Raw genomic sequence first — 26,935 nt, forward strand, 5'->3', positions numbered from 1 at the left:
GCTTGTTTAACTGGAACGAAAGAAGGCTGAATGGGTTATGGGTAGAAGGCAGAATGGGGTTGAGGGGGATATATCAACCATGATAGAATGGCGAAGTAGACTTGATGGGTCGAATAGCCTAATTCTGCTCCTATGACTTATGAAAGGTGGGTCATATAAAGCTTTAAGAGGTATAGATAGATTAGGAGAATAAGTAGAAATAGGAGAAAAAGACCCTTAAGAGAAATTTTCAAATCTTTATTCGGAGATGTAAATCTATCCACGACCTGACCTGAAATCAGTAATCTTTACGGTACCGCTGCATCACATGATTACAAAAAGTCGATGAAAGGGGACCAACTCCTTAAGAATTGGTCATATTTATCTATTAGTCGGAGTCTCATTTCTTCAAGGCGTGCTATATGTCCATCATATTCCTAATCCACATTTTAACAGTTGGAATAGCTGTATTTTTCCAAAATGTAAGTATCAATTTCTTTCCAATTATTAACCAATTAGTAAAAAAAAAAGTTTTGGTCCTTATTTAAATTGATATCTTCTACTATTATTCCAAATATAATCCATTCCGTATTAGGTTCTATTCTTGACTTGAAAACCTTTGTAAATATATCAAATATATCGCTCCAAAATTTATTCAACTTTGTACATCCTACAAATGAATGTGTTATATTAGCGTTTTGAAACAAACATTTATCGCATCTGGGAAAGACGTTTGGGTAAAATTTATTCAACCTCGTTTTTGAATAATATAGTCTATGTAATAATTTAAATTGAATTAAATTATGTCTTTCATTAATGGAACAATTATGTGTGTTCATCAGATACTTTTTCCATCTATCCTTCGGGATCTTTCTCATTAGTTCATGTTCCCAATCTTCTCTTAGTGCTTCTGTTGAGGGTAATTCTCTATTTAATATATTATTATAAAAGTATGATATTAGTTTTTGTGAATCAGCCTTAATATTCATTGCTTCTTCTAAAGGGTCTAAAAATATAGTTTGAAATCTATGTGTATATTTCTTCATAAAGTCACATATCTGTATATATTTGAAATATTGATTATCCTTCAGTTTAAATTTTAATTGGTGAAATGAAATGATAACAATTTGCCCAATTCATACATATCTCCTGCTTTCCTAATCCTCAGTCTATCCCATTGTTTATACGTTTTGTCGATAAGAGATGGTTTGAATGCAGTTTTGTTCAATAGTGGGGTTAGTACTGATAGATTATTTAATTTCAAGGATAATTTTCTTTGTTTCCAAATTCTTATTGTATTGTGAATAATTCTTCTTATATATTATACTATTCAATTTTATCAGTGAGAACAAGATCGTTCCTATATCATATGGGAAACACTCCTCTTTCTCCATTCTTATCCACTCCGACTGGTGAGTGGAACTATCCAACCAGTACATTATGTTCTTAATACGCACTGCCCAGTAGTAATACGTAAAGTTAGGTAATGATAAGGCCCCAACTTCTTTAGGTTTACACAAATGCTTTCGTTGAATTCTGTGTGCTCTGTAATCCAATATAAAATTAGTGATAGTAGAATCTAGTTTTATTTTTTAAATATTTTGAAATATATATTGGGATCGCTTGAAACAAATATATTAATTGTGGTAAGAAAGTCGTTTTTATAGCGTTAATTCTACCTATCAATGAGAGCGGGAGCGTTTTCCAAAATGTAATCATATCATTCAGTTTATTTAATAGTGGCATAAAATTGGCGCTAAATAATGATTTGTGTCTTCTCGTAATTTGAATACCCAGATACTTGAATTTTTCTGTTGCAATTTTGAAAGAGAATTTTAGTAAGCGTCTCGCATCCTGTGGTTTTAGAGACATAATTTCGCTTTTATTCCAATTTATTCTATATCCTGAAAAAGAGCCGAATTCATCAATTAGTGTTAATAAGGTGGGTATACTCGTTTGTGTATTAGTAATATATAAAAGAATATCATCAGCATATAATGACATTTTATTCTTTGAGTCTTTAGTGTCATATCTGTGAATATTCGGATGATTTCTAATCCTTTCAGCCAGCGGTTCTATCATAAGGGCAAATAGCAATGGTGATAAGGCACAACCCTGCCTATTACCCCTTGATAAATAAAATTTTGGAGATAACATATTATTAGTTAATATTCTTGCCGTAGGTTTATCGTAAAGTAGTTTAACTCATCTAATAAAATTCTCTCCCGTGTTAAATTTTTGGAGTACCTTATATAAATACTGCCATTCTACCTAATCAAATGCCTTCTCTGCATCCAGCGTAACAACTGAAATATCTTCAATGTCCTCATTGTGAGAGTACATTATATTGAAAAGCCTTCTCAAATTATTAAATGATTGTCTTTTGGGTATAAATCCCGTTTGATCCGTGTTTACCAGATTGTTAATATAATTGTTCAGTCTTCTAGCTAGAATCTTTGCTAAAATGTTCTGATCCGTATTAAGTGACATTTAAACAGGCAATCGAATAGACAGGTATAGAAGATATGGACCTAATGCAGGCATATGGGACTGGTGTAGATTAGCAAAAAAAAAAAGTAGGAATGGATGTTCCAGAGAAAACAATCCAGAGAAAGTCCATCCAAATCCTGTAATCCAGCCATCGTTCCGGTAAACTTCCTCTGCACCCTCGCCAAAGCCTCCACATCTGTCCTTTTAGTGGTGCAACCAGAATTGAGTAACGGGGCAACAGAAGATATGGACCTAATTTAGGCATATGGGACTAGTGTAGATGGGTAAAAAAAATAGTTGGAATGGATGTTCCAAAGAAAACAATCCGAAGGGCCAGTTTACTGTACTGCACAATTCTATGACTCGAAATAGCTATAGAGGGAAATAATGTTTTTAATATTGTTACGTATTAAAGGATTGGAAGGATAAGTTTTTTCCACATCTGGTTGCTATTTGTACTGATGTCCATTACAATCAACTAATCTGAACTGAATCTATCTAAATAAACAGAATCCAAACTAACATCAAATCAGGTTATTTTTTTTATGGTGAAAAGGAAAATGACACTGGATCAAGACACTGAGAGCATCGATCACCAGTAGCAGTTGAAGTAAATAAACAGTTAAACACACAGGGTAAAATACAGATTATGCTAGTGAATATGGAAGAGGTAGACGTGGACTCGTCGGTTCTGACCTCCCCATCATTGAAAGGATCCAAAGATCTATATTTACTCATAGAGGCAGCCAATAATATAAAAGACCCATATCACATTGGTGACGCTGCCATTTCACTCTCACCCATCAGGAAGATGGTATACTAGTCTGAAAACCGTGACAAACAGGTTCAAGAATAGTTTCTTCCCAACAACTATCAGGCTCTTTAACGCTACACAACACTAACATCAAATATGTACCGCCTTCAGGCCACCATATCCATTCAAACCTTTTTATTGCCTCGTGCAAAGAAGAGCATAAAATGCTGAAACTCAGCAGGCCAGGCAGTACCTCGGGAGAATATGGACATGTAATATTTCAAGTCGGGACCCTTCTTTTTATCCATCCATGTTCCTTTCCATGTTTTCCAGGGATGCTGCCTTACCCGCTAAGTTACTCCAGCATTTTGTGTCTATCTTTGGTATAAATAAGTAATCGACACAATCTGAAGTTCAAGATCCTCTTTAATCAGTACCCTTATATAACGGTACAGCAGGTCGTTAGTCGTTAGTTCATCGTTACTGCTTCCAAGACTGACCAGTGTAGGAAGTGGGTGTTAGTATGAATCATACAGGAAGGTGGGGTTAGTGATGCTATTCTACTATGATTGGTTCACATGCAATAACCAATCTACATCCTTCCCCGTAAAGAGCAAATATAGTTAAACACACATGCAGCTAAAATTCAAACATACTCGCCATATCTGTCAGGCGGTCTACTAATACGGCCTGAACGCGTACTATGATTGGTTCACATGCAATAACCAATCTACATTTGGTATAAACTAGCATCTGCAGTTCTTTGTTATTACCTTCTTTTTATTGTCTAGCTACACTGGTTCCATCTGCCTACACTAGGTCCACATCTTCTAAGCCTTGTCTATTCAATTGCCTGTCATAGAAACATAGAAAATAGGTGCAGGAGTAGGCCATTTGGCCCTTCGAGACTGCACCGCCATTTAATATGATCATGGCTGATCATCCAACTCAGTATCCTGTACCTGCTTTCTCCCCATACCCCCTGACCCCTTTAGCCACAAGGGCCACATCTAACTCCCTCTTAAATATAGCCAATGAACTGGCCCCGAGTCTATCCAGTCTTTCTGCATATCAAAGTCCTGACATCCAAGGAATCAGTCTGGTGAACCTTCTCTGTACTCCCTCTATGGCAAGAATGTCCTTCCTCAGATTAGGAGACCAAAACTGTACGCAATACTCCAGGCGTGATCTCACCAAGAACCTGTCTAACTGCAGTAGAACCTCCCTGCTCCTATACTCAAATCCTGTTGCTATGAATGCTAACATTCGCTTTTTTCACTGCCTGCTGCACCTGCATGCCTACTTTCAATGACTGGTGTACCATGACACCCAGGTCTCGTTGCATCTCCCCTTTTCCTAATCGGCCACCATTCAGGTAAAAGTCTACTTTCCTGTTTTTGCCACCAAAATGGATAACCTCCCATTTATCCACATTAAACTGCATCTGCCGTGCATTTGCCCACTCACCCAGCCTATCCAAGTCATATTGCAGCCTCCAAGCATCCTCCTCACAGCTAACACTGCCCCCCAGCTTCGTGTCATCCGCAAACTTGTGGAGATGTTGTATTCACTTCCCTCGTCCAAATCATTAATATATATATTGTAAATAGCTGGGGTCCCAGCACTGAGCCTTGCAGTACCCCACTAGTCACTGCCTGCCATTCTGAAAAGGACCCTTTAACTCCTACTCTTTGCTTCCCGTCTGCCAGCCAGTTCTCTATCCACATCAATACTGAACCCCACAATACCATGTGCTTTAAGTTTGTATACTAATCTCTTATGCGGGACCTTGTCGAAAGCCTTCTGAAAGTCCAGATATAACACATCCACTGGTTCTCCCTTGTCCACTCTACTAGTTACATCCTCGAAAAATTCTATAAGATTCGTCAGACATGATTTACCCTTCATAAATCCATGCTGACTTTGTCCAATGATTTCACCACTTTCCAAATGTGCCGCTATCACAACTTTAATAACTGACTCTAGCAGTTTCCCCATGGAGGAGTTTGAGGAGTTTGGGATTTTTGCATGAGTATTGTGGTTAATAATTCATTGAATGTTTTGTTTATTATATATTATCTGTGTTATGGTAAGAATTTCATTGTTTTATTGTTATTGCATATGCAGTGTAATTAAGCCAGTATCAACATATGTGCTAACAAAAAAAAAATCCATAGCACAACAAATATAGGATGCTTCATTACTAACCCACTCTTTTCTTTTTGCATAATATAATCTGCAAAGGAGCTTCACATGAGATTTGTTGGCGCTCGGTGAAATCAAAGCCAAGAGCCATTAGTCCCCTGGTGCCACATTACACATTCCATGCAGGAAGAACAAGACTCACTTATCCACTGACACAATGTGCTTGCAATTGTAACAAGGGTTATTTTCAAAATTAACACGGGGAATCTGAAGAGTTGGTGCATAAATTAGTGCTCCATAAAAATTTGCCTCAAAAAAAGGAAATAAATTATTCATCACCCGGCTCTCTTGAAAGCATTTACAGAATCTACGTTCGTGATAAAACTAAATTACCCTACCTTGTTTAACCATTCCACTCTCTCCACGTCTGGGAAGTGAACCTGAAATGACAAAAGGTGAAATATTAGTTTAAAATGTTAGTTCTGGTTGCCCCATTACTCATTTCTGGTTGCACCATGAAAAAAAAAAAGATGTGGAGGCTTTGGCGAGGGTGCAGATGAAGTTTACCAGAACGATGGCTGGGTTACAGGGGTTGTATTGACTTTCTCTGGATTGTTTTCTCTGGAACATCTGAGTTTGAGGGTAGATGTGATATGTATATAAAACTATGAGGGGCATAGATAGGGTAGACAGTCAGAGCCATTTTCCCAGGGTGGAAATGTCAAAGACCCGAGGGCATAATTTAACGTGGAAGGGAAAAAGTTTAAAGAGATTTGCAGGACATTTTGTTTTTACACAGAGTGGTGAATGCCGAGAACACCCTGCAAGGGGTGGTGGTGATGGCAGATATGATTGTGGTGATGACGAGGTTTTGAGACAGACACATGAATTTGCATGGAATAGAAGGACATGGATCACGTGCAGACAGAGGAGGTTAGTTTATCTTGGCATCGTGTTGGGCACAAATATTCTAGGTGAAGGACCAGTTCATGTGCTTTACGTTTCTATCTTCTATGTCAAGATTTTTTTTTTTTTTTAAATCAAGAAAAGATTAACAGAACCCATATCAGATAGGCAGTATTCTGTAGGATTGGGAAGGAGAGAACTCGTGGCAGAATTTTAGCTCAAACATGAGCAGCTCCACTGAATGCATGTCTTGCATGGGTGAAACAGCCCGAATATCAATGTTGAGGCAAGTGAGCACAGGGGTTGGAAGTGCCCTAAGGTGTATGAGCTCCAATTCTCAAATATGAAACTCGAGTGACAGCTGACAACACTGCAGTGAGTTCGAAACAGCAGGATGTTTTAGGCAAAGCATGAATGGGTGGCTATTATTAGACAGAGCCGGTGGTGCAATAGTCTCCGGTGAGCATTATCATCCCATGTCAGTTTTCAGCTCTGAACACTAGCAAGCGAAATAGTTCCTCCGTGGAATATTGCCAAAGTCAAGTCCACAGTACTATGCAAACGAGATAGGATGATGGAGGATTTTGTTCTAAAAGCACACAAACACAATCCTCTTTGGCTACAGATCAAATTCCGGTGTGGGATGCTTGTGATAGGATGCCATTGAGCAGCTTCAGATACTCATGGGGAGGCTGGTCTGTATTTTTACAATACACAAACAAAGTGAAGAGCTCTTAGTGAAATGGAAAGAATTTAAGACAGGAATTTGTTTTAATGGTCATCTCTTGATTAATACAGGTGCACAAATGGTAGACAGTCAGAACTTGTCTCCCAGGGTGGAAATGTCAAAGACTAGAGGGACCAGCTTTAAGATGAGGGGCAAAATTTAAAGGAGATGGGTTTTAAGTGAGGCAAAAATGAATATATGAAGTAGGAGATTAATATAAAGAGGAAACAAACATTGGAAAAGGGGCAAAAAAATGGCTGTGTCAATTATGTCTCCTTGAATTCAATGTGTGCAGTAAATACAGCTGATGAACTGGAGGCAGAGATAAAAATATATTATTGTAACGATTACTGAAACAGAGCTTAAAGAAGAGCAGGAATGGCCACTGATGCAGGGCTTCCAGATAAGACAGAGATGGAAATTAAAACAATAGGTGGGCAATATTGGTTAATAAATGAGGTGTACAAATTGAACTAAAAAAATACTCAATGCTGGGAGTATATATTTTTCCCCATCAGCGCAAGATAAAACATCAACTATGCACGCAGATTTCTAAGATGGGCAAAAACAATAGGACAGGAAAGAAGGATATTTCATATTAGCTGGGACTGAAGTATTAAGGACAGAATATTTCAAATGTATTCAAGGTATCTTTTAAAAAGACAAACATACTCCATGACCTCTTGGTCATTTGGAGTCAGAACTGGCATACTCATTGAAGACAGATGGTTTTGGAGGAAGGGTTTTGGCTGGTCGAATGCAAGAGAAAAGTAAAGAGTCACGGGTAAGACCATTAACTGCATTGATGTATAGAGTGAGCGGGTCCAATTCCATAGTTCCCTGAAAGTGGCAGCACAAATAGATAAAGTGGTGTAAGAAAACATATGGTTTGCATTTAGAGAATTGTCTGCAGTTCTGGTTGCCCCATTACATTAAGTAAATCCAGAGGTACACAAAATTCAGACTGAAGAAGGGTTTCGGCCCGAAACGTTGCCTATTTTCTTCGCTCCATAGATGCTGCTGCACCCGCCGAGTTTCTCCAGCAATTTTGTGTGCCCTTCGATCGTCCAGCATCTGCAGTTCCTTCTTGAACAAGTAAATCCAGAGGCTTGGAGATTGAGGTTGAGGGGAGACCCGACACAAATATATAAAATTATGAAAGTCTAGATAGGGTAAACAGTAAGAATCTTTATCCAAGGCTGAAAATGTCAAAGACTCGAGCGCACAGCTTTAGGACGAGAGGGGCAAATTTGAAAGACGATGTGAGGGGCAAGTTATTTTACAAGTACTCGCCCTTTTATTCTGAGGCTGTGCCCTCTGCTACTAGACCCTCCCATTACTAGAAGTATCCTTTCCATGTCTAGGAAATAACTGCAGATGCAGATTAAAATCGAAGGTAGACACAAAATGCTGGAGTAACTCAGTGGGACAGGCAGTATCGCGGGAAAGAAGGAATGGGTGATGTTTCGGGTCTTGATGTTTCGGGTCGGAAGAAGGGTCTCGACCTGAAATGTCACCTATTCCTTCTCTCCAGAGATGCTGCCTGACCCGCTGAGTTACTCCAGCATTTCCTTTCCATGTCTGCTCTATCTCAGCCTTCCATATGATAGGTTTCAATGAGATCGTCCCTTATCCTTCTAAACTCCAACAAGTACAGGCCCAGAGCCTACAAATGCTCCTCATAATTTAGACCAATCATCCCTGGGATCGTCATTCTAATAAACCCCCACTGAACCCTCTCTAGACCCACTGAGATACTCCAGCATTTTGTGTCTGTCTTTGACCACAGAATGCACCACCCCCAGGTGGGCTTATTCCAATTAGTTTAATTGCGAAACACGTTAACTATACACACAATTACAGGACAAACAAAACAACCAACCAGCTCGGGTAATTTAAAAAAATATGCAGTAAATTGTAAACCTACAGAATTTGCAAGCTAACTGTGCATAACAGGGTAGATTTCCCATTTGCCCCACACCTTTGAGAAATTGATTAATTAGGATAAATCCATGTAAAAAGTAGTGCCAGTAAAAAAAGGGGTCTTTGGCTCTCAGATATATTCAATCTCTCTGCAGGAGCAACCCTATCAATTTTTCACTGCAGTAGAATATCTTGTTTGCAATTATTTTTTCAAGTACTGATCCCATTCTCCTTTGAAAGCTCTAGTTAAATCTACCCGGTAGGTAATGCATTCTAGATGATAATTATTTGCTGAATTATCAACCTTCTCATCACATCTTTTGTCAATCAATTAAAGCTTGTGTCACCCAATTCATGTGCTTTTTCTTGTTGATTAAAAAATTGCTAGTACGCATATCACAGTTGATGCACAGCTATTACTCTGCTCTACATCAATCTAGTTTTTAACTATGTAGAGGTGGTGCCTGCCAGCACACACCATCAGAAAAAGAAACGCTGCCTAGTGCTCGATCCTTCCAACAATGGGAATGTTTCTCTTTTATCTACCTTCTACATTGCTTGTGATTTTGCATAGATACATGGACAATAGTTGCAGGAGTAGGCCATTCGGCCCTTCGATCATCCACAATCAGTGCCCCGTTCATGCCTTCTCCCCATAGATTCCGCTACCCTTAAGAGCTTTATCTAGCTCTCTTTTGAATGCATCCAGTGAATCAGCCTCCACTGCCGTCTGAGGCAGAGAATTCTACAAATTCACAACTTGGTGTGAAAAAGATTTTCTTCATCTCAGTTCTAAATAGCCGACCCTTTATTCTTGGGGGACCGTGGCCCCTGGTTCTGCACTCCCCCAACATCGGGAACACGTTTCCTGCTTCTAGTGTGTCCAATCACTTAATAATTTTATATGTTTCTATAAGATACCCTCTCATCCTCCTAAATTTCAGTGAATACAATCCCAGTCGCTCCATTCTTTCTTCATGTGACAGTCCCGCCATCCCGGAAATTAACCTCATGAACCTACGCTGCACTCCCTCAATAGCAAGAATGTCCTACATCAATTAGGAGACCAAACCCGCACACAATACTCCAGGTGTGGTCTCACCAGCACCCTGTACAACTGCAGGAGGACTTCTTTGCTCCTATACTCAACTCTTCTCGTTATGGCCAACATTAGCTTTCTTCACTGCCTGTTGTGCCTGCATGCTTACTTTCAGTGACTGATGTACTAGGAAACCCAGGTCTAGTTGTACTTCCCCTTTTCCTAACCTGACACCATTCAGATAATAATCTGCCTTCCTGTTCTTGCCACCAAAGTGGATAACCTCACATGTATCCACATTATACTGCATCTGCCATGCATCTGCCCACTCACCCAACCTGTCCAAGTCACCCTACATCCTCATACCATCCTCTTCACCCTGTCACCCAGCTTTGTCATCTGCAAATTTACTAGTGTGACTTTTAATTCCTTCATCTAAATCATTAATGTATATTATAAATAGCTGCGGTCCCAGCACCGAGCCTTGCGGCACCCTACTAGTCACCGTCTGCCATTCTCAAAGGGACCTGTTAATCTCTGCTCTTTGTTTCCTGTCTGCCAACCAATTTTCTATCCATGTCAATACCCCATCCCCAATATCATGTGCTCTAATTTTGCCCACTAATCTCCTGTATGGGACCTTATCAAAAGATTTCTGAAAGACCAGGTACACTACATCCAGTGGCTCTCCCTTGTCCATTTTACATGGTACATCCTCAAAAAATTCCAGAAGATTTGTCAAGCGTGGATTTCCCCTTCGTAAATCCATGCTGATTTGGACCGATCCTGTTACTGCTATCCAAATACTCAGCTATTACATCTTTGAATATCGACTCCAGCATCTTCCTCAACACTGATGCCAGGCTAACTGATCTATAATTACCTGCTTTCTCTCTCCCTCCTTTTTGAAAAGTGGGATAACATTATCTACCCTCCAATCCACAGGAACCGATCCAGAATCTATAGAACATTGGTAAATGATCACCAATGCGTCCACGATTTCTAGAGCCACCTCGCTGAGTATACCTCCATCATCAGGGCCCGCCTTATAGAAGGGAAATCAAGCAACTGTCCATATGGTGCCAGCGCAATAGCCTGGCCCTCAACACCAGCAAAACCAAGGAACTGATTGTGGACTTTGGAAGGAGTAGGAGGGAGACCCACAGCCCCATTCATATCAACAGGTCGATGGTTGAAAGGGTCAAGAACTTCAAATTCCTGGGCGTGCACATCTCTGAAGATCTTTCCTGGTCCGAGAACACCAACGCAATTATCAAAAAAGCTCATCAGCGCCTCTACTTCCTGAGAAGATTACGGAGAGTCGGTTTGTCAAGGAGGACTCTCTCTAACTTCTACAGGTGCACAGTAAAGAGCATGCTGACCGGTTGCATCGTGGCTTGGTTCGGCAATTTGAGCGCCCTGGAGAGGAAAAGACTACAAAAAGTAGTAAACACTGCCCAGTCCATCATCGGCTCTGACCTTCCTTCCATCGAGGGGATTTATCGCAGTCGCTGCCTCAAAAAGGCTGGCAGTATCATCAAGGACCCACACCATCCTGGCCACACACTCATCTCCCTGCTACCTTCAGGTAGAAGGTACAGGAGCCTGAAGACTGCAACAACCAGGTTCAGGAATAGCTACTTCCCCACAGCCATCAGGCTATTAAACCTGGCTCGGACAAAACTCTGATTATTAATAACCACTTTCTGCTATTTGCACTTTATCACTTTATTTATTCATGTGTGTATATATTTATATCATGGTATATGGGCACATTTATCTGTTTTGTAGTAAATGCCTACTATTTTCTGTGTGCTTAAGCAAAGCAAGAATTCATTGTCCTATACAGGGACACATGACAATAAACTCACTTGAACTTGAACTTAAGCCGATTTGACCGATTGCTCCCAATTGGGCCCCGCATTAATGTTCCATTTTTCGTACGGAAATACGAATTCTCTTTGTTAAATAAAGATTTTTTTTTAATTCGCCATCCGGATTTTTTTTAAACGAACATGTATAACAACCGCTGCACGGCCATCAGACACAAACGATTTGTTAACTAGTACTGTTAGCACTTCTTAACAGCAAGTAGTTAACACCTTGTTATGCAATGTCATCAATCTGCATCCATCCGCATTCCTCAGTGAATGTTATTGTGTTTTGAACAAGTATTAATGACGCCGTGTTCCTTTGAATAAAATTCACGCGGCGTCATTAATACTTGTTTAAAACACAATTACATTTACTGAGGAATGTAGATCGATGACACGTTGAGAATTTCATTAAACTCACCATCATGAGTGAGGGCCCCGGACTGCGAGAAGGGGCTTCTTCCTGGTGTGCAGGTTAGTCATTCACCTACCGACCCACGCTGTGTCTCTCTGTCTTTTGCTCTCTCCCTCCCTCCCTCTTTCTCTCGCGCTCTCTCTCCCGCTCCCCATCGCGTCTCTCTCTAGCTCTCCCACTCCTTCTCTATCACCCTGTCGCCTCAGCATTCCCGGAATCATTGACGTTTTGCGGTAGACAAAAATGCTGGAGAAACCCAGCGGGTGAGGCAGCCGCCTGGCCCGCTGAGTTCCTCCAGCACTCTGTGTTTTTTGTTTGGCTCTGAAGTTGAAGGTGGCTCAGCGGGACGGGCAGCAGCTCTGGGGAGAGGGTTGCGTTTCTGGTCGAGACCCTTCTTCAGACAATCACAAGTACTCTCACCGACGAGAGTTCAGTTCAGTCTGAAGAAGGGTCTTCTCTCCAGAGTCGCTGCGCTGCCTGTCCTGCTGAGTTACTCCAGCTTTATGTCTATCTTCAATTTCAGAGAATTACAATTTCTCACGGGGGCTTATAACATCTCTAAACCCCTCTGGGACCCTCTTAACACCTCTAAACCCCCTCCAGCCCCCCTATTCATTTCTAAACACACCTGAACCCATCTGAAGCCCTCTAAACATCTCTAAACCGTTTAAACCCCTCTAAACTAGGAGGCTGCAAGGTGACTTGGATAGGCTGGGTGAGTGGGCAAATGCATGGCAGATGCAGTATAATGTGGATAAATGTGAGGTTATCCACTTTGGTGACAAAAACAGGAAAGCAGACTATTATCTGAATTGTGGCCGATTAGGAAAAGGGGAGATGCAACGAGACCTGGGTGTCATGGTACACCAGTCATTGAAAGTAGGCACGCAGGTGCAGCAGGCAGTGAAGAAAGCGAATGGTATGTTAGCATTCATAGCAAAAGGATTTGAGTTTAGGAGCAGGGAGGTTCTACTGCAGTTATCCAGGGTCTTGGTGAGGCCACACCTGGAGTATTGGTACAGTTTTGGGCTCCTAATCTTGCCATAGAGGGAGTCCAGAGAAGGTTCACCAGGCTGATTCCTGGGATGTCAGGACTTTCATATGAAGAAAGACTGGATAGACTCGGCTTGTACTCGCTAGAATGTAGAAGATTGAGGGGGGATCTTATAGAAACTTACAAAATTCTTAAGGGTTTGGACAGGCTAGATGCAGGAAGATTGTTCCCGATGTTGGGGAAGTCCAGAACAAGGGGTCACAGTTTAAGGATAAAGGGGAAGTCTTTTAGGACTGAGATGAGAAAAACGTTTTTAACAGAGAGCGGTGAATCTGTGGAATTCTCTGCCACAGAAGGTAGTTGAGGCCAGTTCATTGGCTATATTTAAGATGGAGTTGGATGTTGGTTCGTTGATCGGTTTGCTAGATAGGAACTGTTTTGGGAGAGAAAAATGCTCAAGGCAGACCAAACGTGTTAAACAGAAATTGGTCAGATATTGAGCTTTACACAGTGAGAAATCATGTGAAATTATCACTGAATTTAATTTTAAATGAATGTACCTGCATGTTATAGGGTGATTTCACCAAATGTCAAATGAGCGTAGATCCCCCCTCACGTGACCGAAAAATTTAACTGGAGGACATATGTCACTTCGGTAAGATAAGATAAGATAAGATAAGATACATTTATTGTCATTTGGACCCCTTGAGGTCCAAACGAAATGCCGTTTCTGCAGCCATACATACAAACACATAGACCCAAGACACAACATAATTTTGACATGTTAGTGAATGGGGAAACACGCACTTTCACACCCGTTAAAAACATGGAAAACGGCAGTGAACAGCAGACATTTGCCGTGGAGATTTAAAGATCCAAAATATCGGGAATTATCGCGTTTGCTCGCTGAATTTCATCAAAAGTAATGCATTATTGACTTACTTTTGATGAAATGCAGCGAGCAAACGCGATAAAGGTTGGAAGCCAGCGGAGCTACTGACAGTCAAACGGGAGGAAGCAGGAGAGATTCACACAGTGTATAATCCATAGCACCTCGTGTGTACCATTTCATAATATATACTAAATAACTGGGCTGACACACCTTGGCTGGGAATCTGGGGTTCACCAAAATTGTTCCCAATTGGGCCCCGCAACCCCTAAGGCTGGCCCTGTCCATCATATCTTTTAATCTTAGAATCATTGAGTCATACAGCACGGAAACAGGTCCTTCAGTCCAACTTGCCTATGCCTACCAAGATACCAGGCACGTGCCGATCGATCTCTTAGATGGCATAATTCTCCCATGCCTTTACTATTTATATTTAGTAATTACCATGTTATAATTTTAGTCAGGGTAGGCAGTGCCTACCTTGCGTACCCCGACTAAAATTATAACATGGTAATTACTAAATATAAATAGTAAAGGCATGGGAGAATTATGCGTATCTAAGAGATCGATCTCTTAGGTAGGCCTAATTCTCCGTGCCTTTCATCCGCAGCGTTTGTAACCCTTGAAGGTCTGTGCAGCCCATGTGCCGTCAGCGCTGCTGGAAGCAGTCAGTTTGAAGCGGGGCTGAAGGCAGCTGAAATTCTGCCTTTGCAGCACTGGGCAGGTGCAGCAGCCTACTGCGCATGCGTAGCACTAGTTTCTTGTCGGGGTTTTCAAATACGGATTGGCATTATTTTAAGTGTATCTTAGGAAACAGAGAGAGAAGAATGGAGATAGTGTACCAATGCTGTGGTAAGTACATTTTTTGGTGATGTTTTTAAATACCGTATTTCCCGGGGTGGGGGGGAGAGCTCCTTTCACAGCGTTTGGGGAGTCTGGCCCTGGGTAAAGTTGCGAGGAGGGTAGGAGCGTTGTGAAGGAGGGGATCTGGATCATACCAGTGACCCACTTGCGACGCTCCTTTCACGGAGCCACCGCATTGTGGCCGGGGGGGGGGGGAGAAGCAGCTCGGGTGGCTGCGAGCGGCCGCCACAACAAGCCGCCATCTCAGTGGCTTCTGCCGGCCCCCGCTTACCTCTGGCAGCTCTCCATCTAAAAACCTCTCTTCTGCCGCTCGCTGGCCCCACTCATGTCAGCTTCCCGCAAATCCTTAAATTCCGACAGCACGATTGAGGTTACTCGGCTGTGGGAATTTAAGGATTTGCAGGAAGCAACTGACATGAGCGAGCGGCAGGTGAGAGGTGTTCAGACGGAGAGCATTGCCAGAGGTGAGCGGGCCGGCAGAAGGCGCTGAATTGGCAGCCAGTTCTGCTGTCAGGACCCCGCTCGCAGCTCACCAAACTGCTTCTATGCCCGGCTACAATGCCGTGGCTTCGCGCCTGGAGAGCTGCGGCAGCCGTGAGTTACTGGCATTATCCCCAACCCCCTCCTTCTCAACACTCCTGCTCTCCCCGCAACTTTACCCCTGGCACAGACTCTCCACACACTCTGAAAGGAACTCTCCTCCCAATTGGTCCCTTGAACAAGTGTTGTCATTCAATTAGATGACAACTGATTCAACTTTTCCCTGTGCTCCCGTTTTTCCCACCATCTCTCCACCTGCCGTCACCCTTCATCCCCCACCCATTCAGTAATTCAGAATAAAGGAGACTAGGAAGCCTTGGGCAAATTGAATCGTCACTGTTTTTATTTTTTATTTTTACAGAGAGAACAATCTTTTTTTTTTAAAGCCGACTGACTGCCTACCTTGAGTAATTACACACGGCATGTGCCTGCAAGATGCCCATCTACACTAGTGTCACCTGCCCACGAATGTCTCATAGCTCTAAACCTCTCCTATCCATGTACCTGTCCAAATGTATTTTAAATGGTGTTATAATACCGGTTTCTACTACCCCCTCTGGCAGCTTGTTCCATATACCCACCCCACCCTCTGTGAAAAAGTTGTCCCTCGTGTTCCTATTAATATTCTTTACCACATGGATGAACCCAATTTTCTCCAATTTTTCCATGTAGCACGTTTCCCATCTCCATTCCAGTAAATCTTTCCTGTGCACACTCCAAATTCTTCACATCTTTCCTAAAGTGCAGTGACCAGAGTTGGATTAATGTTACAAAAATAATGTTACATTACGATTCTTCATAACTTCCTTGCTACGGAACTATTCTACCTCCATTTATGAAGCTCAGGTTCTGGAATATTTTTGTAATTGCTTTTCAACCTGACGTGTAACTTTCAAAAGAGCTACATAAAAGCACAGATAGACACAAAAAGCTGGAGTAACTCAGAGGCACAGGCAGCATCTCTGGAGACAAGGAATGAATGGGTGACGTTTTGGGGTTGAGATGTTCCTTCAGTTCTTTCCTACATAAATAAAAACACATCCAGTCCTCCCTGTTACTGCACACCTTTGAGAATTGTGCCCATTGTACTACTATGCCACTACAGATTCTTCCTGGGCCCCCGCATCGCACTGTGCTGCATTAAATTTCATCTGCCACTGCTTTCCTTTTCCATCCACATAAACTCCATAAACCATCTTAATTATTTACTAAACTCACCATGGTAACGTATGTGACGAAAGACGTACATTTCTATGCCACTTGCATTTCTATGCCACCTCTTTAGACTTTTCTAAAGCACTTTGCAGCCCAACAACGATTTCTATTTGCGGAGTCATAGAAATCAGTACAAATTGTGCAAAGCAAGCCTCCACGAACTGCAATGTTAAAGTGACTGGATTATCTGTTTTAGTGGTGCTGATTGAGAGATTACTAGCCAGGGCATCAGGAATAACTCACCTGCTCATATGCAAATTGGCATCCTTTGTATTTTAATATTTTGCTCATCAGAGGGCCACTTCCACTGTTCCTCAATTCTATATTTATACATCAGCCTAAGTTTATGCGCTCAATGATCTAAAGTGGCACTTTGACATACTTAGAACATAGAAAAGTACAGCACAGAACAGGCCATTCAACCCACAATATCTGTGCCAAACATGATCTCAAGATAACTTAATCGCTTATGCTTGCTTATGATCCATATCCCTCCATTCCCTGCATATCCATGTGCCTGTCTCAATGCCTCTTAAAAGCCACAGTGGCATCTGCCACCACCATCATCCCTGGCAGCGCGTTCCGGGCACTGAAAGCAAATGGACTGAATCTTGCAGTATTAGAGTATCTCATAGGGTATCAAGTTAAAGGTTATTTCTGCATAATTTCAGCTCAAAAACGTTTCTTTCTTTTTGAAACGTTAAAGTGCAAGCTGATAACTGAGAACATCGCTGACCTCAGTGAACAGAAGGACCGCTACATTCTCAAGTTGCAAGACGTATTAGAATGATCAAGCCTGCACAAAGTAGGATATGGAGATGGGTGCGGCCAGGCATGAAAGTAGGGCAGATATAGAGAATAAACCCTGCTGTACACTCCTCGGTAACTGACTGTACTAAATACTTATATTATTCAATGTTTAGAACAAACATGTGTTTTTAAGCACCTCACAACATCCCAAAGCATATCACAACCAATTTTCAACTACAAAGTCTGTAAATGACAGCGTAACGATTAGGTGGTAATTTAGTGATGTTAACAGAGCGATAAAAATCAGCTTGAATACTAGAAAGTCATAGAGTGATACTGCGTGGAATCAGGCCCATCAGCCCAACTTGCCCACAACAGCCAATATGTCCCAACTATACTGGTTCCACCTGCCCATGATTGGTACATATCCTTCTAAACCCGTCCTATCCAAGTACATCATGGCTGTCAACTCTCACGCATTGAGCGTGAGAGTCACGTATTTCACAAAATTCTCAATCTGATCACCGACCGACCGACCCCCCCCCCCAATATGCCGATATGTAACAGAACAGTACTCCCACAATATCTTGATTTGTCTTCAAGTCTTTGAAACACAATCTCCTGTCTCGAGCGAGTGTTGTTACCAAGATTCAATTTACAACCATTCCTTTTTGAGAGTAGCTAGACTCTCAAAATGACTTTCAACAGACAGGCACAGATAAAATACTTTAAGCGGTCAGAATGATGCACGAATTTGAAGCCATCTGCTGATAGAGTAAATAATTTTGTGGAGATTTCGATTATTGCAACTTGAGTTCAACTCAAATCTGCAGAATTGTTAAGAAGAAAACAAAAGTTTCACAGACACATAGGAAAATATTTAACTTGTAATTACTGAAACATTTGAAAACACATGGCTGAATGCCAAGGAAGTGATAAATCTCTCAACATCTACCACTTCTGCAATGGTTAGCCACTTTCTTGAAGTCCCACTCTAGTCCAGCAGAATACAAAGTCTCTTATGTGAAATCGGTGGCCCCAAGATACAGAATACTGCAATCATCCTGGTGATTGACCACATATGGTCTGACAAAGGTTTAGTGAAGTGGGGAGAGCAGGGCCTGCCCATTTTCAATTTTCAGAAAATTTGACGAATGTTGCCCTGTCTTTATTTAATGATTAGATAAAAAGAATCAACAATTCTAATTACCAACACACTCCATCTAAAAGGGAAAAAAAATCAGCATGCATAATTAAACAAATTAACTAAACTAAACTTAACTTACATGTATTCCTTCCTTCTAAAATTATTTTCACTGAACTGCATCTTGTGAGATAGCTCATGACTCAAGCCTCAAAAACTTACCTTACAACTAATGTTGAATGCGATTCCTCCCATATGATCAAGTCAATGGAAAACCACTCAGCTACAAATGGCAAGTATTCCACTCAGTCGAATGTATGGAATGCAACTGAAATCAATATCAGACCTAATGGCATAACATTATTTTCCCTCATAATATGATAAAATAATAAATAATTTAAATGCTGTGAAGAGAGATATATTTTAACTTTTCCTGTCCTGACGTGAAATGATACAGCATGGAAACAGGCCAACTCAGCCTCATCACCAGTGAGCACTCTTCAATGTTAATCCCATCACCCAGCACTTGATCCATTGCCTTCTATGTTCAATTGATTCAAGTACACATCTAGACACTTTTTTAAATGCTGTAAGTGACCCAGCTTCATCCCCAATCTCAGGCAGTGCATGTACATGTCACTCATATCGCCGATAAATCTCTTCTCCCTCAACCTAAATCTATGTATTCGGGTTTCATCTACCTCTGATATAGGGGAAGTCGTTTCCTGCAGTCTACCCTAGCTATATCCCTCATATATTATATCCCACAACCCCCCCCCCCACCCACCCTAATTTCTCATGTCCCTCCTCATAACTGTGTTGCTCTATCCCAGACAACATGCTGGTGAATCTCCTCTGCACACTGTTCAGTGTTATCATATATGTCCTATACCATGGCCTATAACTGCCCTCAGTACTAACTATGTTATGATCGTTTGCAAAAATCCCTACTTCACAATACCCTTCAAAGTGATTATATAGTCACTATTGTTACACCAAGGATTTATAGACTTGTTCTGTTCTTTCAATGCTCCTAAAGTCCTCCCACTCATGATGTATGTCCGAGCCTCATTAGTATTCCAAACGGCATAATTTCACATTTGGATTGAACTCCATTTGTCCAATTTCACAACAGTCCACAGGTTTTAATTAATTTCACCACCACATTTTACTGTCAACAACTCTCCCAATATTTGTGACAGTCCCAAACTTAACAATCTTGCCTCTCACATCAACATCAAAGTCATTCACACATATTACAAACCATCTCTGTCTCTTATTGACAGGCCAACTTTGAATCCAGTTTGTCAACTTGCCCTGTATCCTATGCATTCCAATCTTAGGGAACAGGCACGTCGGGAAAGAGACCAACAGAATCAAACCATTTTCATCACAGCCATTCCCTCTTCTTCCCTCTCCTGTCGGGCAGAAGGTAAAAAAACTTGAAAGCATATACCAACAAGTTCAGAAACAGCTTTGTCCCCACTGTTATGAGACTACTGACTGTCCGCTCAAAGCTAATGTATAGTCCAGATCTCCCAACCTACCACATTGCAGCCCTTGTACTTTCTTGTAAATCAGCACATACTGTGTAACTTTGTCATCTGCAATTTTTCTGTAACTGCAACGCTATAATGTTGTAATAGTGCACCTTATTTGCACTATCTGTTGTCCTTGTGGATGGCTTGATTGTACTCGTGTATGATTTGACTGGATAGTACACAAACAAATGTTTTCACAGTAGTAGAGGAGAGTGGAAGTAGAAGTTACTTAAAATTGGAGAATTCAATGTTCATACCGTTGGGTTTTAAGCTACAAAAACAATAAAATGTGCTATTTCTCCAATTTGCATGTGGCCTCATTCTGGCAATGGAGGAGGCCCAGGACAGAAAGGTCACTATGGCATCGGAAGGGGAGTTGAAATGGTTGACAACCGGGAGATCCCGTAAGCCTAAGAGGACCGAGCAGAAGTATTCAGCAAAAAGGTTTTGTCTCTCCGATGTACAGGAGCCACATCGGGAACACCAGATGCAGTAGATGAGGATAGAGGAGGTACATGTGAACCTCCATCTAACCTGAAATGACTGTCGGAGATTCTGGATGGAGTCAAGGGAAGAGGTATCAGGACAGGTGTTGCATCTCCTGTGGTTGCAGTGGAAAGTAACTGGGGAGGCAGTGGAAGGGATGAGTGAACCAAGCAGTTACGGAGGGAGCGGTCCCTATGGCAGGTGGAAAGGGGAAGATGTGATTAGTGGAGGGTTCCCTTAGGATATAACGGAAATGTCAGAGGATACTAGTGGGGTGAAAGGTGTGGATCAGGGGAACTCATGGGGGAATAAATGCAGGACTACAAGACACGGAGGAGACACGTGTGAGGGCCTCATCTATGACAGAAGGGAGAACCCAGTTCCGTGAAGAATGAGGACATCTCGGGTGTCATAGTATGGAACACCTCATCTTGGGAGCAAATGCAGCGGAGAAGGAGAATTGAGAGGAGGGAATACTGTGGGAGTCGGTAGGTTTGTAATAGATATCCATTGATACTTTCATCTTGATTCCACTGATTATGATTCCTTCACAGCTTCATGATACTTATAAAGGGGCATTCTGAATAATAAATTAAAACCACAACGAAAACCAAGACTCAGTCCGAAGAAGTGTCCCCACCCATGTTTACAAGAATCATCACCTACAGTACAGCTGGGATGCGAGGTAGGACTGGATAAGGGGTGGAGGGGGGAGTGGGAACCAGATGGAGGATATGAGGAGATGAGTTCAGTGAGGTACGAGCAGGCAGCGACAATGGACCTGCCATGGCGGTTCCGTTTATGAATCTTGGGTAAGAGAAGAAACGAGCAGTACGGGATTAGTGAATTTTGGCTAATATATTTTAAATACTGGATCAAAGGATCAGGATTATTTGTGAGCATCAAGAAAGTAGCACTACAGCAGTTCCATACTATTTGAGGGAATACGACACAGATATCAACAAATATCTTTTTATAACAACAAATTGAACAAAATAATGTTTGATACCGAGTAATGCTATGTCTTTGCTGCCTGATAAATATTTTGTCGCTGCTGCATCAAACATTTTAACACTAGATCTGCATGTAGAATATCTGTTGCAATATTATCGAGGCTGATATCAAATGAAGGCATCCCTTCACTAGTCTCCTCCACACACAGCAAGACAGATTGTATCTGAAAAGTAGGTGTAGCAATCACCACTTAGTTGTACACTAAATAATTGATGAAACCAAATTGCAAAACTCTTATTTACACACACTATTTTATTCATAAACTTCCCTCTATTTCTCTGCTCCGATCATCAGAAGGAATTGATCTGGCCTTGATGATGTTGCAGTTTGTAGCATCAGAGCGTCGTTTATAGAATCATAGCATCATAAAATGTTTATGACACAGATCATCATTCCAACCATTGTGTTCGTTCTGGATGAGAAAGAACTGCCTGATTTCATCCCACAGACCGCTCCATAGCCTTGTTGGCTGTTGCCTACTTTTCACATATGCCAAGGGGTTTTGCCAGGTGGAGATTCTGCCCCTCCAAGTTTAAACTGTTTCCTCATCTCCTTCTATGAATTATTGAAAGTCTTTGGACTGGTCTTTTGACTGCACCGTTGAGGGAAATAAAGTAAATAGAAGATGTTGCCATGACACAAGGACCTGAGCTATAGGGAGGGGTTGAGCAGGCTAGGACTTTATTCCTTGGAGCGCAGAAGGATGAGGGGTGATCTGACAGAGATGTACAAGATCATGAGAGGAATAGATAGGGTGAATACATAGTCTTTTGCCCAGAGTAGGGCAATGAGGAACCAGAGGGCAAAGGTTTAAGATGAGAGGGGTAAGATTTAATAGGAACCAGAGGGTTTTGGGGTTTTTTTTACACACAAAGGTAGTAGTTATATGGAACAAGCTGTCAGGGGAGGTAATTGAGGCAGTGACTATCACAAGGCTTAAAAACATTTGAACAGGTACTCAGATAGGATAGGTTTAGAGGGATACAGGCACAACGCAGGCTGGTGGGAATAGTGTAGTTGGGACGTTGGTCGGAATGGGCAAGTTGGGCTGAATGGCCCGTTTTAACACTGTATGACTGTACCTAGATCCCTTGATTTTATAAACCTAATTGAACTTTCCCCCAACACTAATATATCTCAGTACTGTTAACATTTTTTCATACATTTCTGAGCCATGCGTTCAATGCAATCACACTGCTGATGTGCTAAAGTTCTTTGCAGGCAACCTCTAAGTGTTTTTGGAGTGTAATTACTTTGGAATGGCAGCAATTTTCACTTAGCATACTTAAGATAAGCAAAGATGTGTTTCAGTGCTACAGATTGTAGGATCTGTTGATTATATATGTTGATTAGATCCCTCAGGGGGAAATTCCCCTGCTTTTTCCGAAATTATGTCATTGAATCTTCTGCCCTCACACGAGGGAGATTTTGTATATCATGCAACCAAAAAAAGGCACAACTTCAGGGTACACAATTGCTTCCACACTGCACTGTAGTGTTAACATACACTTTGTTTCCAAATTAATGGGGTGACAAAGCATGTGTAGTATATCCATGCACACCACTTCGTATTGTGACTAAAATACCCTCTATCGAGGGATAGGCAACAGCAAAACACAAAACAATTTACTTAGTACTTTCAGCATTTACATGGCATTAATATTATAAAATGGCCCACGGCAATTTAAGACATTTTGACAGTGAGCAGCATAGGAGGTAGGTAGGAAACAACCAAAAGTTGGTCAATCAGATAGTTTTGAGACTTTAAAAGGAAAAGAGCAGAGGGTTATGGAGGGAATCCCAGAGTTTAAAGCTGGACAGCCGTGTTCCAGGCAACTAATGGGCCTGTCCCACAGGCGATTTTTCAGCACAGTTGGACCGACACACGCACACACACACGCACCCCCCACTTGCCCTGTCTAAAAAATTCACACGGTGCAAAGCCAATGTGATACAGACACACACCGCGATGAACAGGAAGGTTGGCACTGTAAAAAGACAGCTAAAGCAGTGTGCGGTGTCCTTTAAAAGAGAGGGGAAAGGGGGGGGAGAAGGAGTGGAGACAACTTTTAAGAAGCCAGACATACACGGCTGTGGAGCTCAGCGGACATTTAACATTACCAGTCGGTTATCCTTGGTTCTGAAAACTACTGCTTACCTTTTTTTTCCCCAATGAGCAAATGAAATTCATCAGTCAGCACCGGCTCCAACCTACGAGAACCTCTGAGAAACTTTGACCTCCAGTCAACTCACTAGGACGTCCTGCCGACCCACCTACGGCTCGAGAATTCTCGCTACTCTCCATGGCGGCTTTGTTCTAGTCGCCGCTAATTTTTCAACATGTTGAAAAATTCACAGCTACCAAAATGAGGCCTCGACTAGTTCCCAGAATGCGGGAACTCCTCACGATCATGAAGGTGACTCCCCGGCAACCACCTGCAAACATGTGGCGACTGCATAGTCTCCTGCAGACACCTAAAAAGACGCCCAAGTGGGACAGGCCCATAAGCAATGAAAATATGCAATGGGCTAGAGGCCAGAATTGGAGGACAGCAGAGATCCTGTTATAAGTTGTGTTTCAAGAGCATTTGTTTGTCACATGCACCAGATATGAGCCATAACAAGGAAATTCTTATGGAAACAAAAAACTGCAGTTGCTGGTTTTTACCAAAGATAGATACAATGTGCTGGAGTAACTCAGCGGGTCAGGCAACATTTCTAGAGAAAAAGAATGGATGATGTTTCGGGTCAGGTCCCTTCTTCAGACTGAAAATAGGAGGAGGTGGGGTGAAGAGCTGGAGACAGGAAAAAAAACAGGACCAAATCAGAGTCAGCCACAAATGACCTCAGGCATGACGTTGCCCGATGGACCCATTGTTGACTAGGGAAGGTGTGAACTTGAGATGGACACAATATGGAGAACCGTGGAACTGGTAAAATAACTAAGGAGGACGAAGGAGCAAGGAGGGAAAAAGGGAGTACGAGATGAAGTTACATAAAATTAGAAATTCATTGCTCATACCGTTGGGTTGTAAGCTACCCAAGCAAAATATGAGATGCTGTTCCTCCAATTTGCGTGTGGCCTCACGAGAAATGGAGGAGGCCCAGTGTGGGAATAGGAAAGGCAGCTGAAATAGTTGGAAACCGGGAGATCCTGTAGGCCTGGGTGGACAGAGCATACGTGTTCAATACAACTGTCGCCAAAACCGACAAACCTGTACGTCTTGAGTGTGGGAGTAAAACGGAGCTCCCGAAGAAAACCCATGGGGAGATCGTACGAACTACATATAGACAACACCCGTGGTCAGGATCGAAACCCGGATCTCTGGTGCTGTAAGGCAGCAACTCTACCGCTGTGCCACCATGCTGCCAACTATTTACTAACTATAAAAAAAGTATAAGATTAAGAGGAAAAGGAGAAAAATACCTTTGGGAAAAATTCCTTATTACCCAAAAAATATTTTCTCTGCTCTTTGCATGAATGAATGATCTCCAACTTTCTTTTCAGCCATCCGGAAGGCTAAAGTTCAGTTTAGAGACTATATAACATGGAAGCACATTTGCACGGAGAGTTAACTAAACAATTTACGCAAGAGCTAAAAGATTAAATGTGATAAACTGGAAGCGCTATAAATACGAATACAAACAAACAGCAGAGATGCACACCATACCTAATGAGATGCAACATAAAGCAATTGCAGTATTTAGGAAAAATCTGGAAGTTAAGACTGATATGTACATACACCAATGAAGTGATGAACAAATTCTTCAAACTACTTGTTCAATTCAAACTTCAACAGTGGTTGTGGATGGTAGGGGAGGGGAAAAAAAAGCAACAAAATCTCACAAGAGCAGATTGACCAGAGCACGGCCGCAGCTAATTACATTAAGCTTTATCCAAACACTAACTTTGGAATCAGCCAATATTTCAGCAGTTAGAATCACAGCAAACACTTTCAGGAACAAAATACAATGTGGTGATTAGAATCAGTGATGTCTATTTATAATGCCAGCATTTTCAACACGCACCAATTTAATTTTATTTTTTCTTAGGATGTGGTAACAACCACATTTATTGTCCATCCCTATTAGCTGCTGAACTGAGGAAACATGCAAGTGTCAACAATATTGGTGGGTTTAGGTTTATTGTTGTCACATTTACTGAGTACAGTGAAAAGCTTTTGTTTGGGTGCAATCCAATCAAATCAGATGTGTAGGTTGGAACTGCAGATGCTGGTTTAAACCGAAGATAGACACAAAGAGCTGGAGTAACAGGCAGCATCTCTGGAGTGAAAGAATGGGCGACGTTTCGGGTTGAGATTAAAGTCTGAAGAAGACTCTCAACCCGAAACGTCACCCATTGATTCTCTCCAGAGATGCTGCCTGACCCGCTGAGTTACTCCAGCTTTCTGTGTCTATCTTCAATCAAATCAGATAGAACGATACATGAATACAATCAAGCCAAACACAAGTACAGTAGGTAGAGCGAAGAGAAAGATACAAGAGTGCAGAATATAATTTGGAGTCATCAATAGTCCAGACTGGCCAAAGGCCCTGTTTCCATGCTACACGACACAAGCGTCACAAGATAAATGGTGGCAAGCAAATGCCAAATTATTTCAAATAGCTAATAAAATGAACTGTAAATTTTGGGGCATAGTAAACTAGGTCACCAACATCCATCTTCTAGCAGTTTTGAAATTACTGACATAAATCTAAGGGCAAGCTGCCTGATTACTCGGCCAAGAAACTCAATTACTCCAATGTGTAGGAAGGAACTGCAGATGCTGGTTTAAACCAAAGAGAGACAGAAAATGCTGGAGTAACTCAGCAGGACAGGCAGCATCTCCGTAGAGAAGGAATGGGTGATGTTTCGGGTCGTGACCCGTCTTTAGGCTAGTCGGGGAAAAGGGAAACGAAAGATATAGACAGTGATGCAGAGAGAGAGATAGAACAAATCAATGCAAGATGATCATGACCCTTTGCATATCTTTCATTCATTTGTTCTATATCTCTCTACATCACTGTTTATATCTCTCGGTTCCCTTTCTCCTGAATAGTCTGAAGAAAGGTTTCGACCCAAAAATTCACCTATTCCTTCTCCCCAGAGATGCTGCCTTGCGCTGAATTACTCAGCATTTTGTGTCGATCTTCAATCACTCCAATTGCATTAGAGAATTAAAGACAAGCTACATGGTAAAAGAGACGAGTATAAGTAGTTAAGTCTTCATCAGACATAAGAAAGC

The 26,935-nt window shown here is 41.7% G+C and overlaps 1 protein-coding gene across 2 annotated transcripts in view; it reads right to left on the minus strand.

Moving 5' to 3' along the window:
* The window catches only part of esyt2b (extended synaptotagmin-like protein 2b), a 148,159-nt gene that overhangs the window by 85,117 nt on the left and 36,107 nt on the right, over positions 1-26,935 (minus strand). For both annotated transcript variants that reach the window (XM_055664564.1, XM_055664573.1), the window contains exon 2: positions 5,767-5,808. In XM_055664564.1, coding sequence (XP_055520539.1) covers positions 5,767-5,808 — 42 coding nt within the window. The remainder of the gene's footprint in view (positions 1-5,766; positions 5,809-26,935) is intronic.

This window comes from Leucoraja erinacea, chromosome 2 (genome assembly GCF_028641065.1).
Source record: "Leucoraja erinacea ecotype New England chromosome 2, Leri_hhj_1, whole genome shotgun sequence".
Lineage (NCBI taxonomy): Eukaryota > Metazoa > Chordata > Chondrichthyes > Rajiformes > Rajidae > Leucoraja > Leucoraja erinaceus.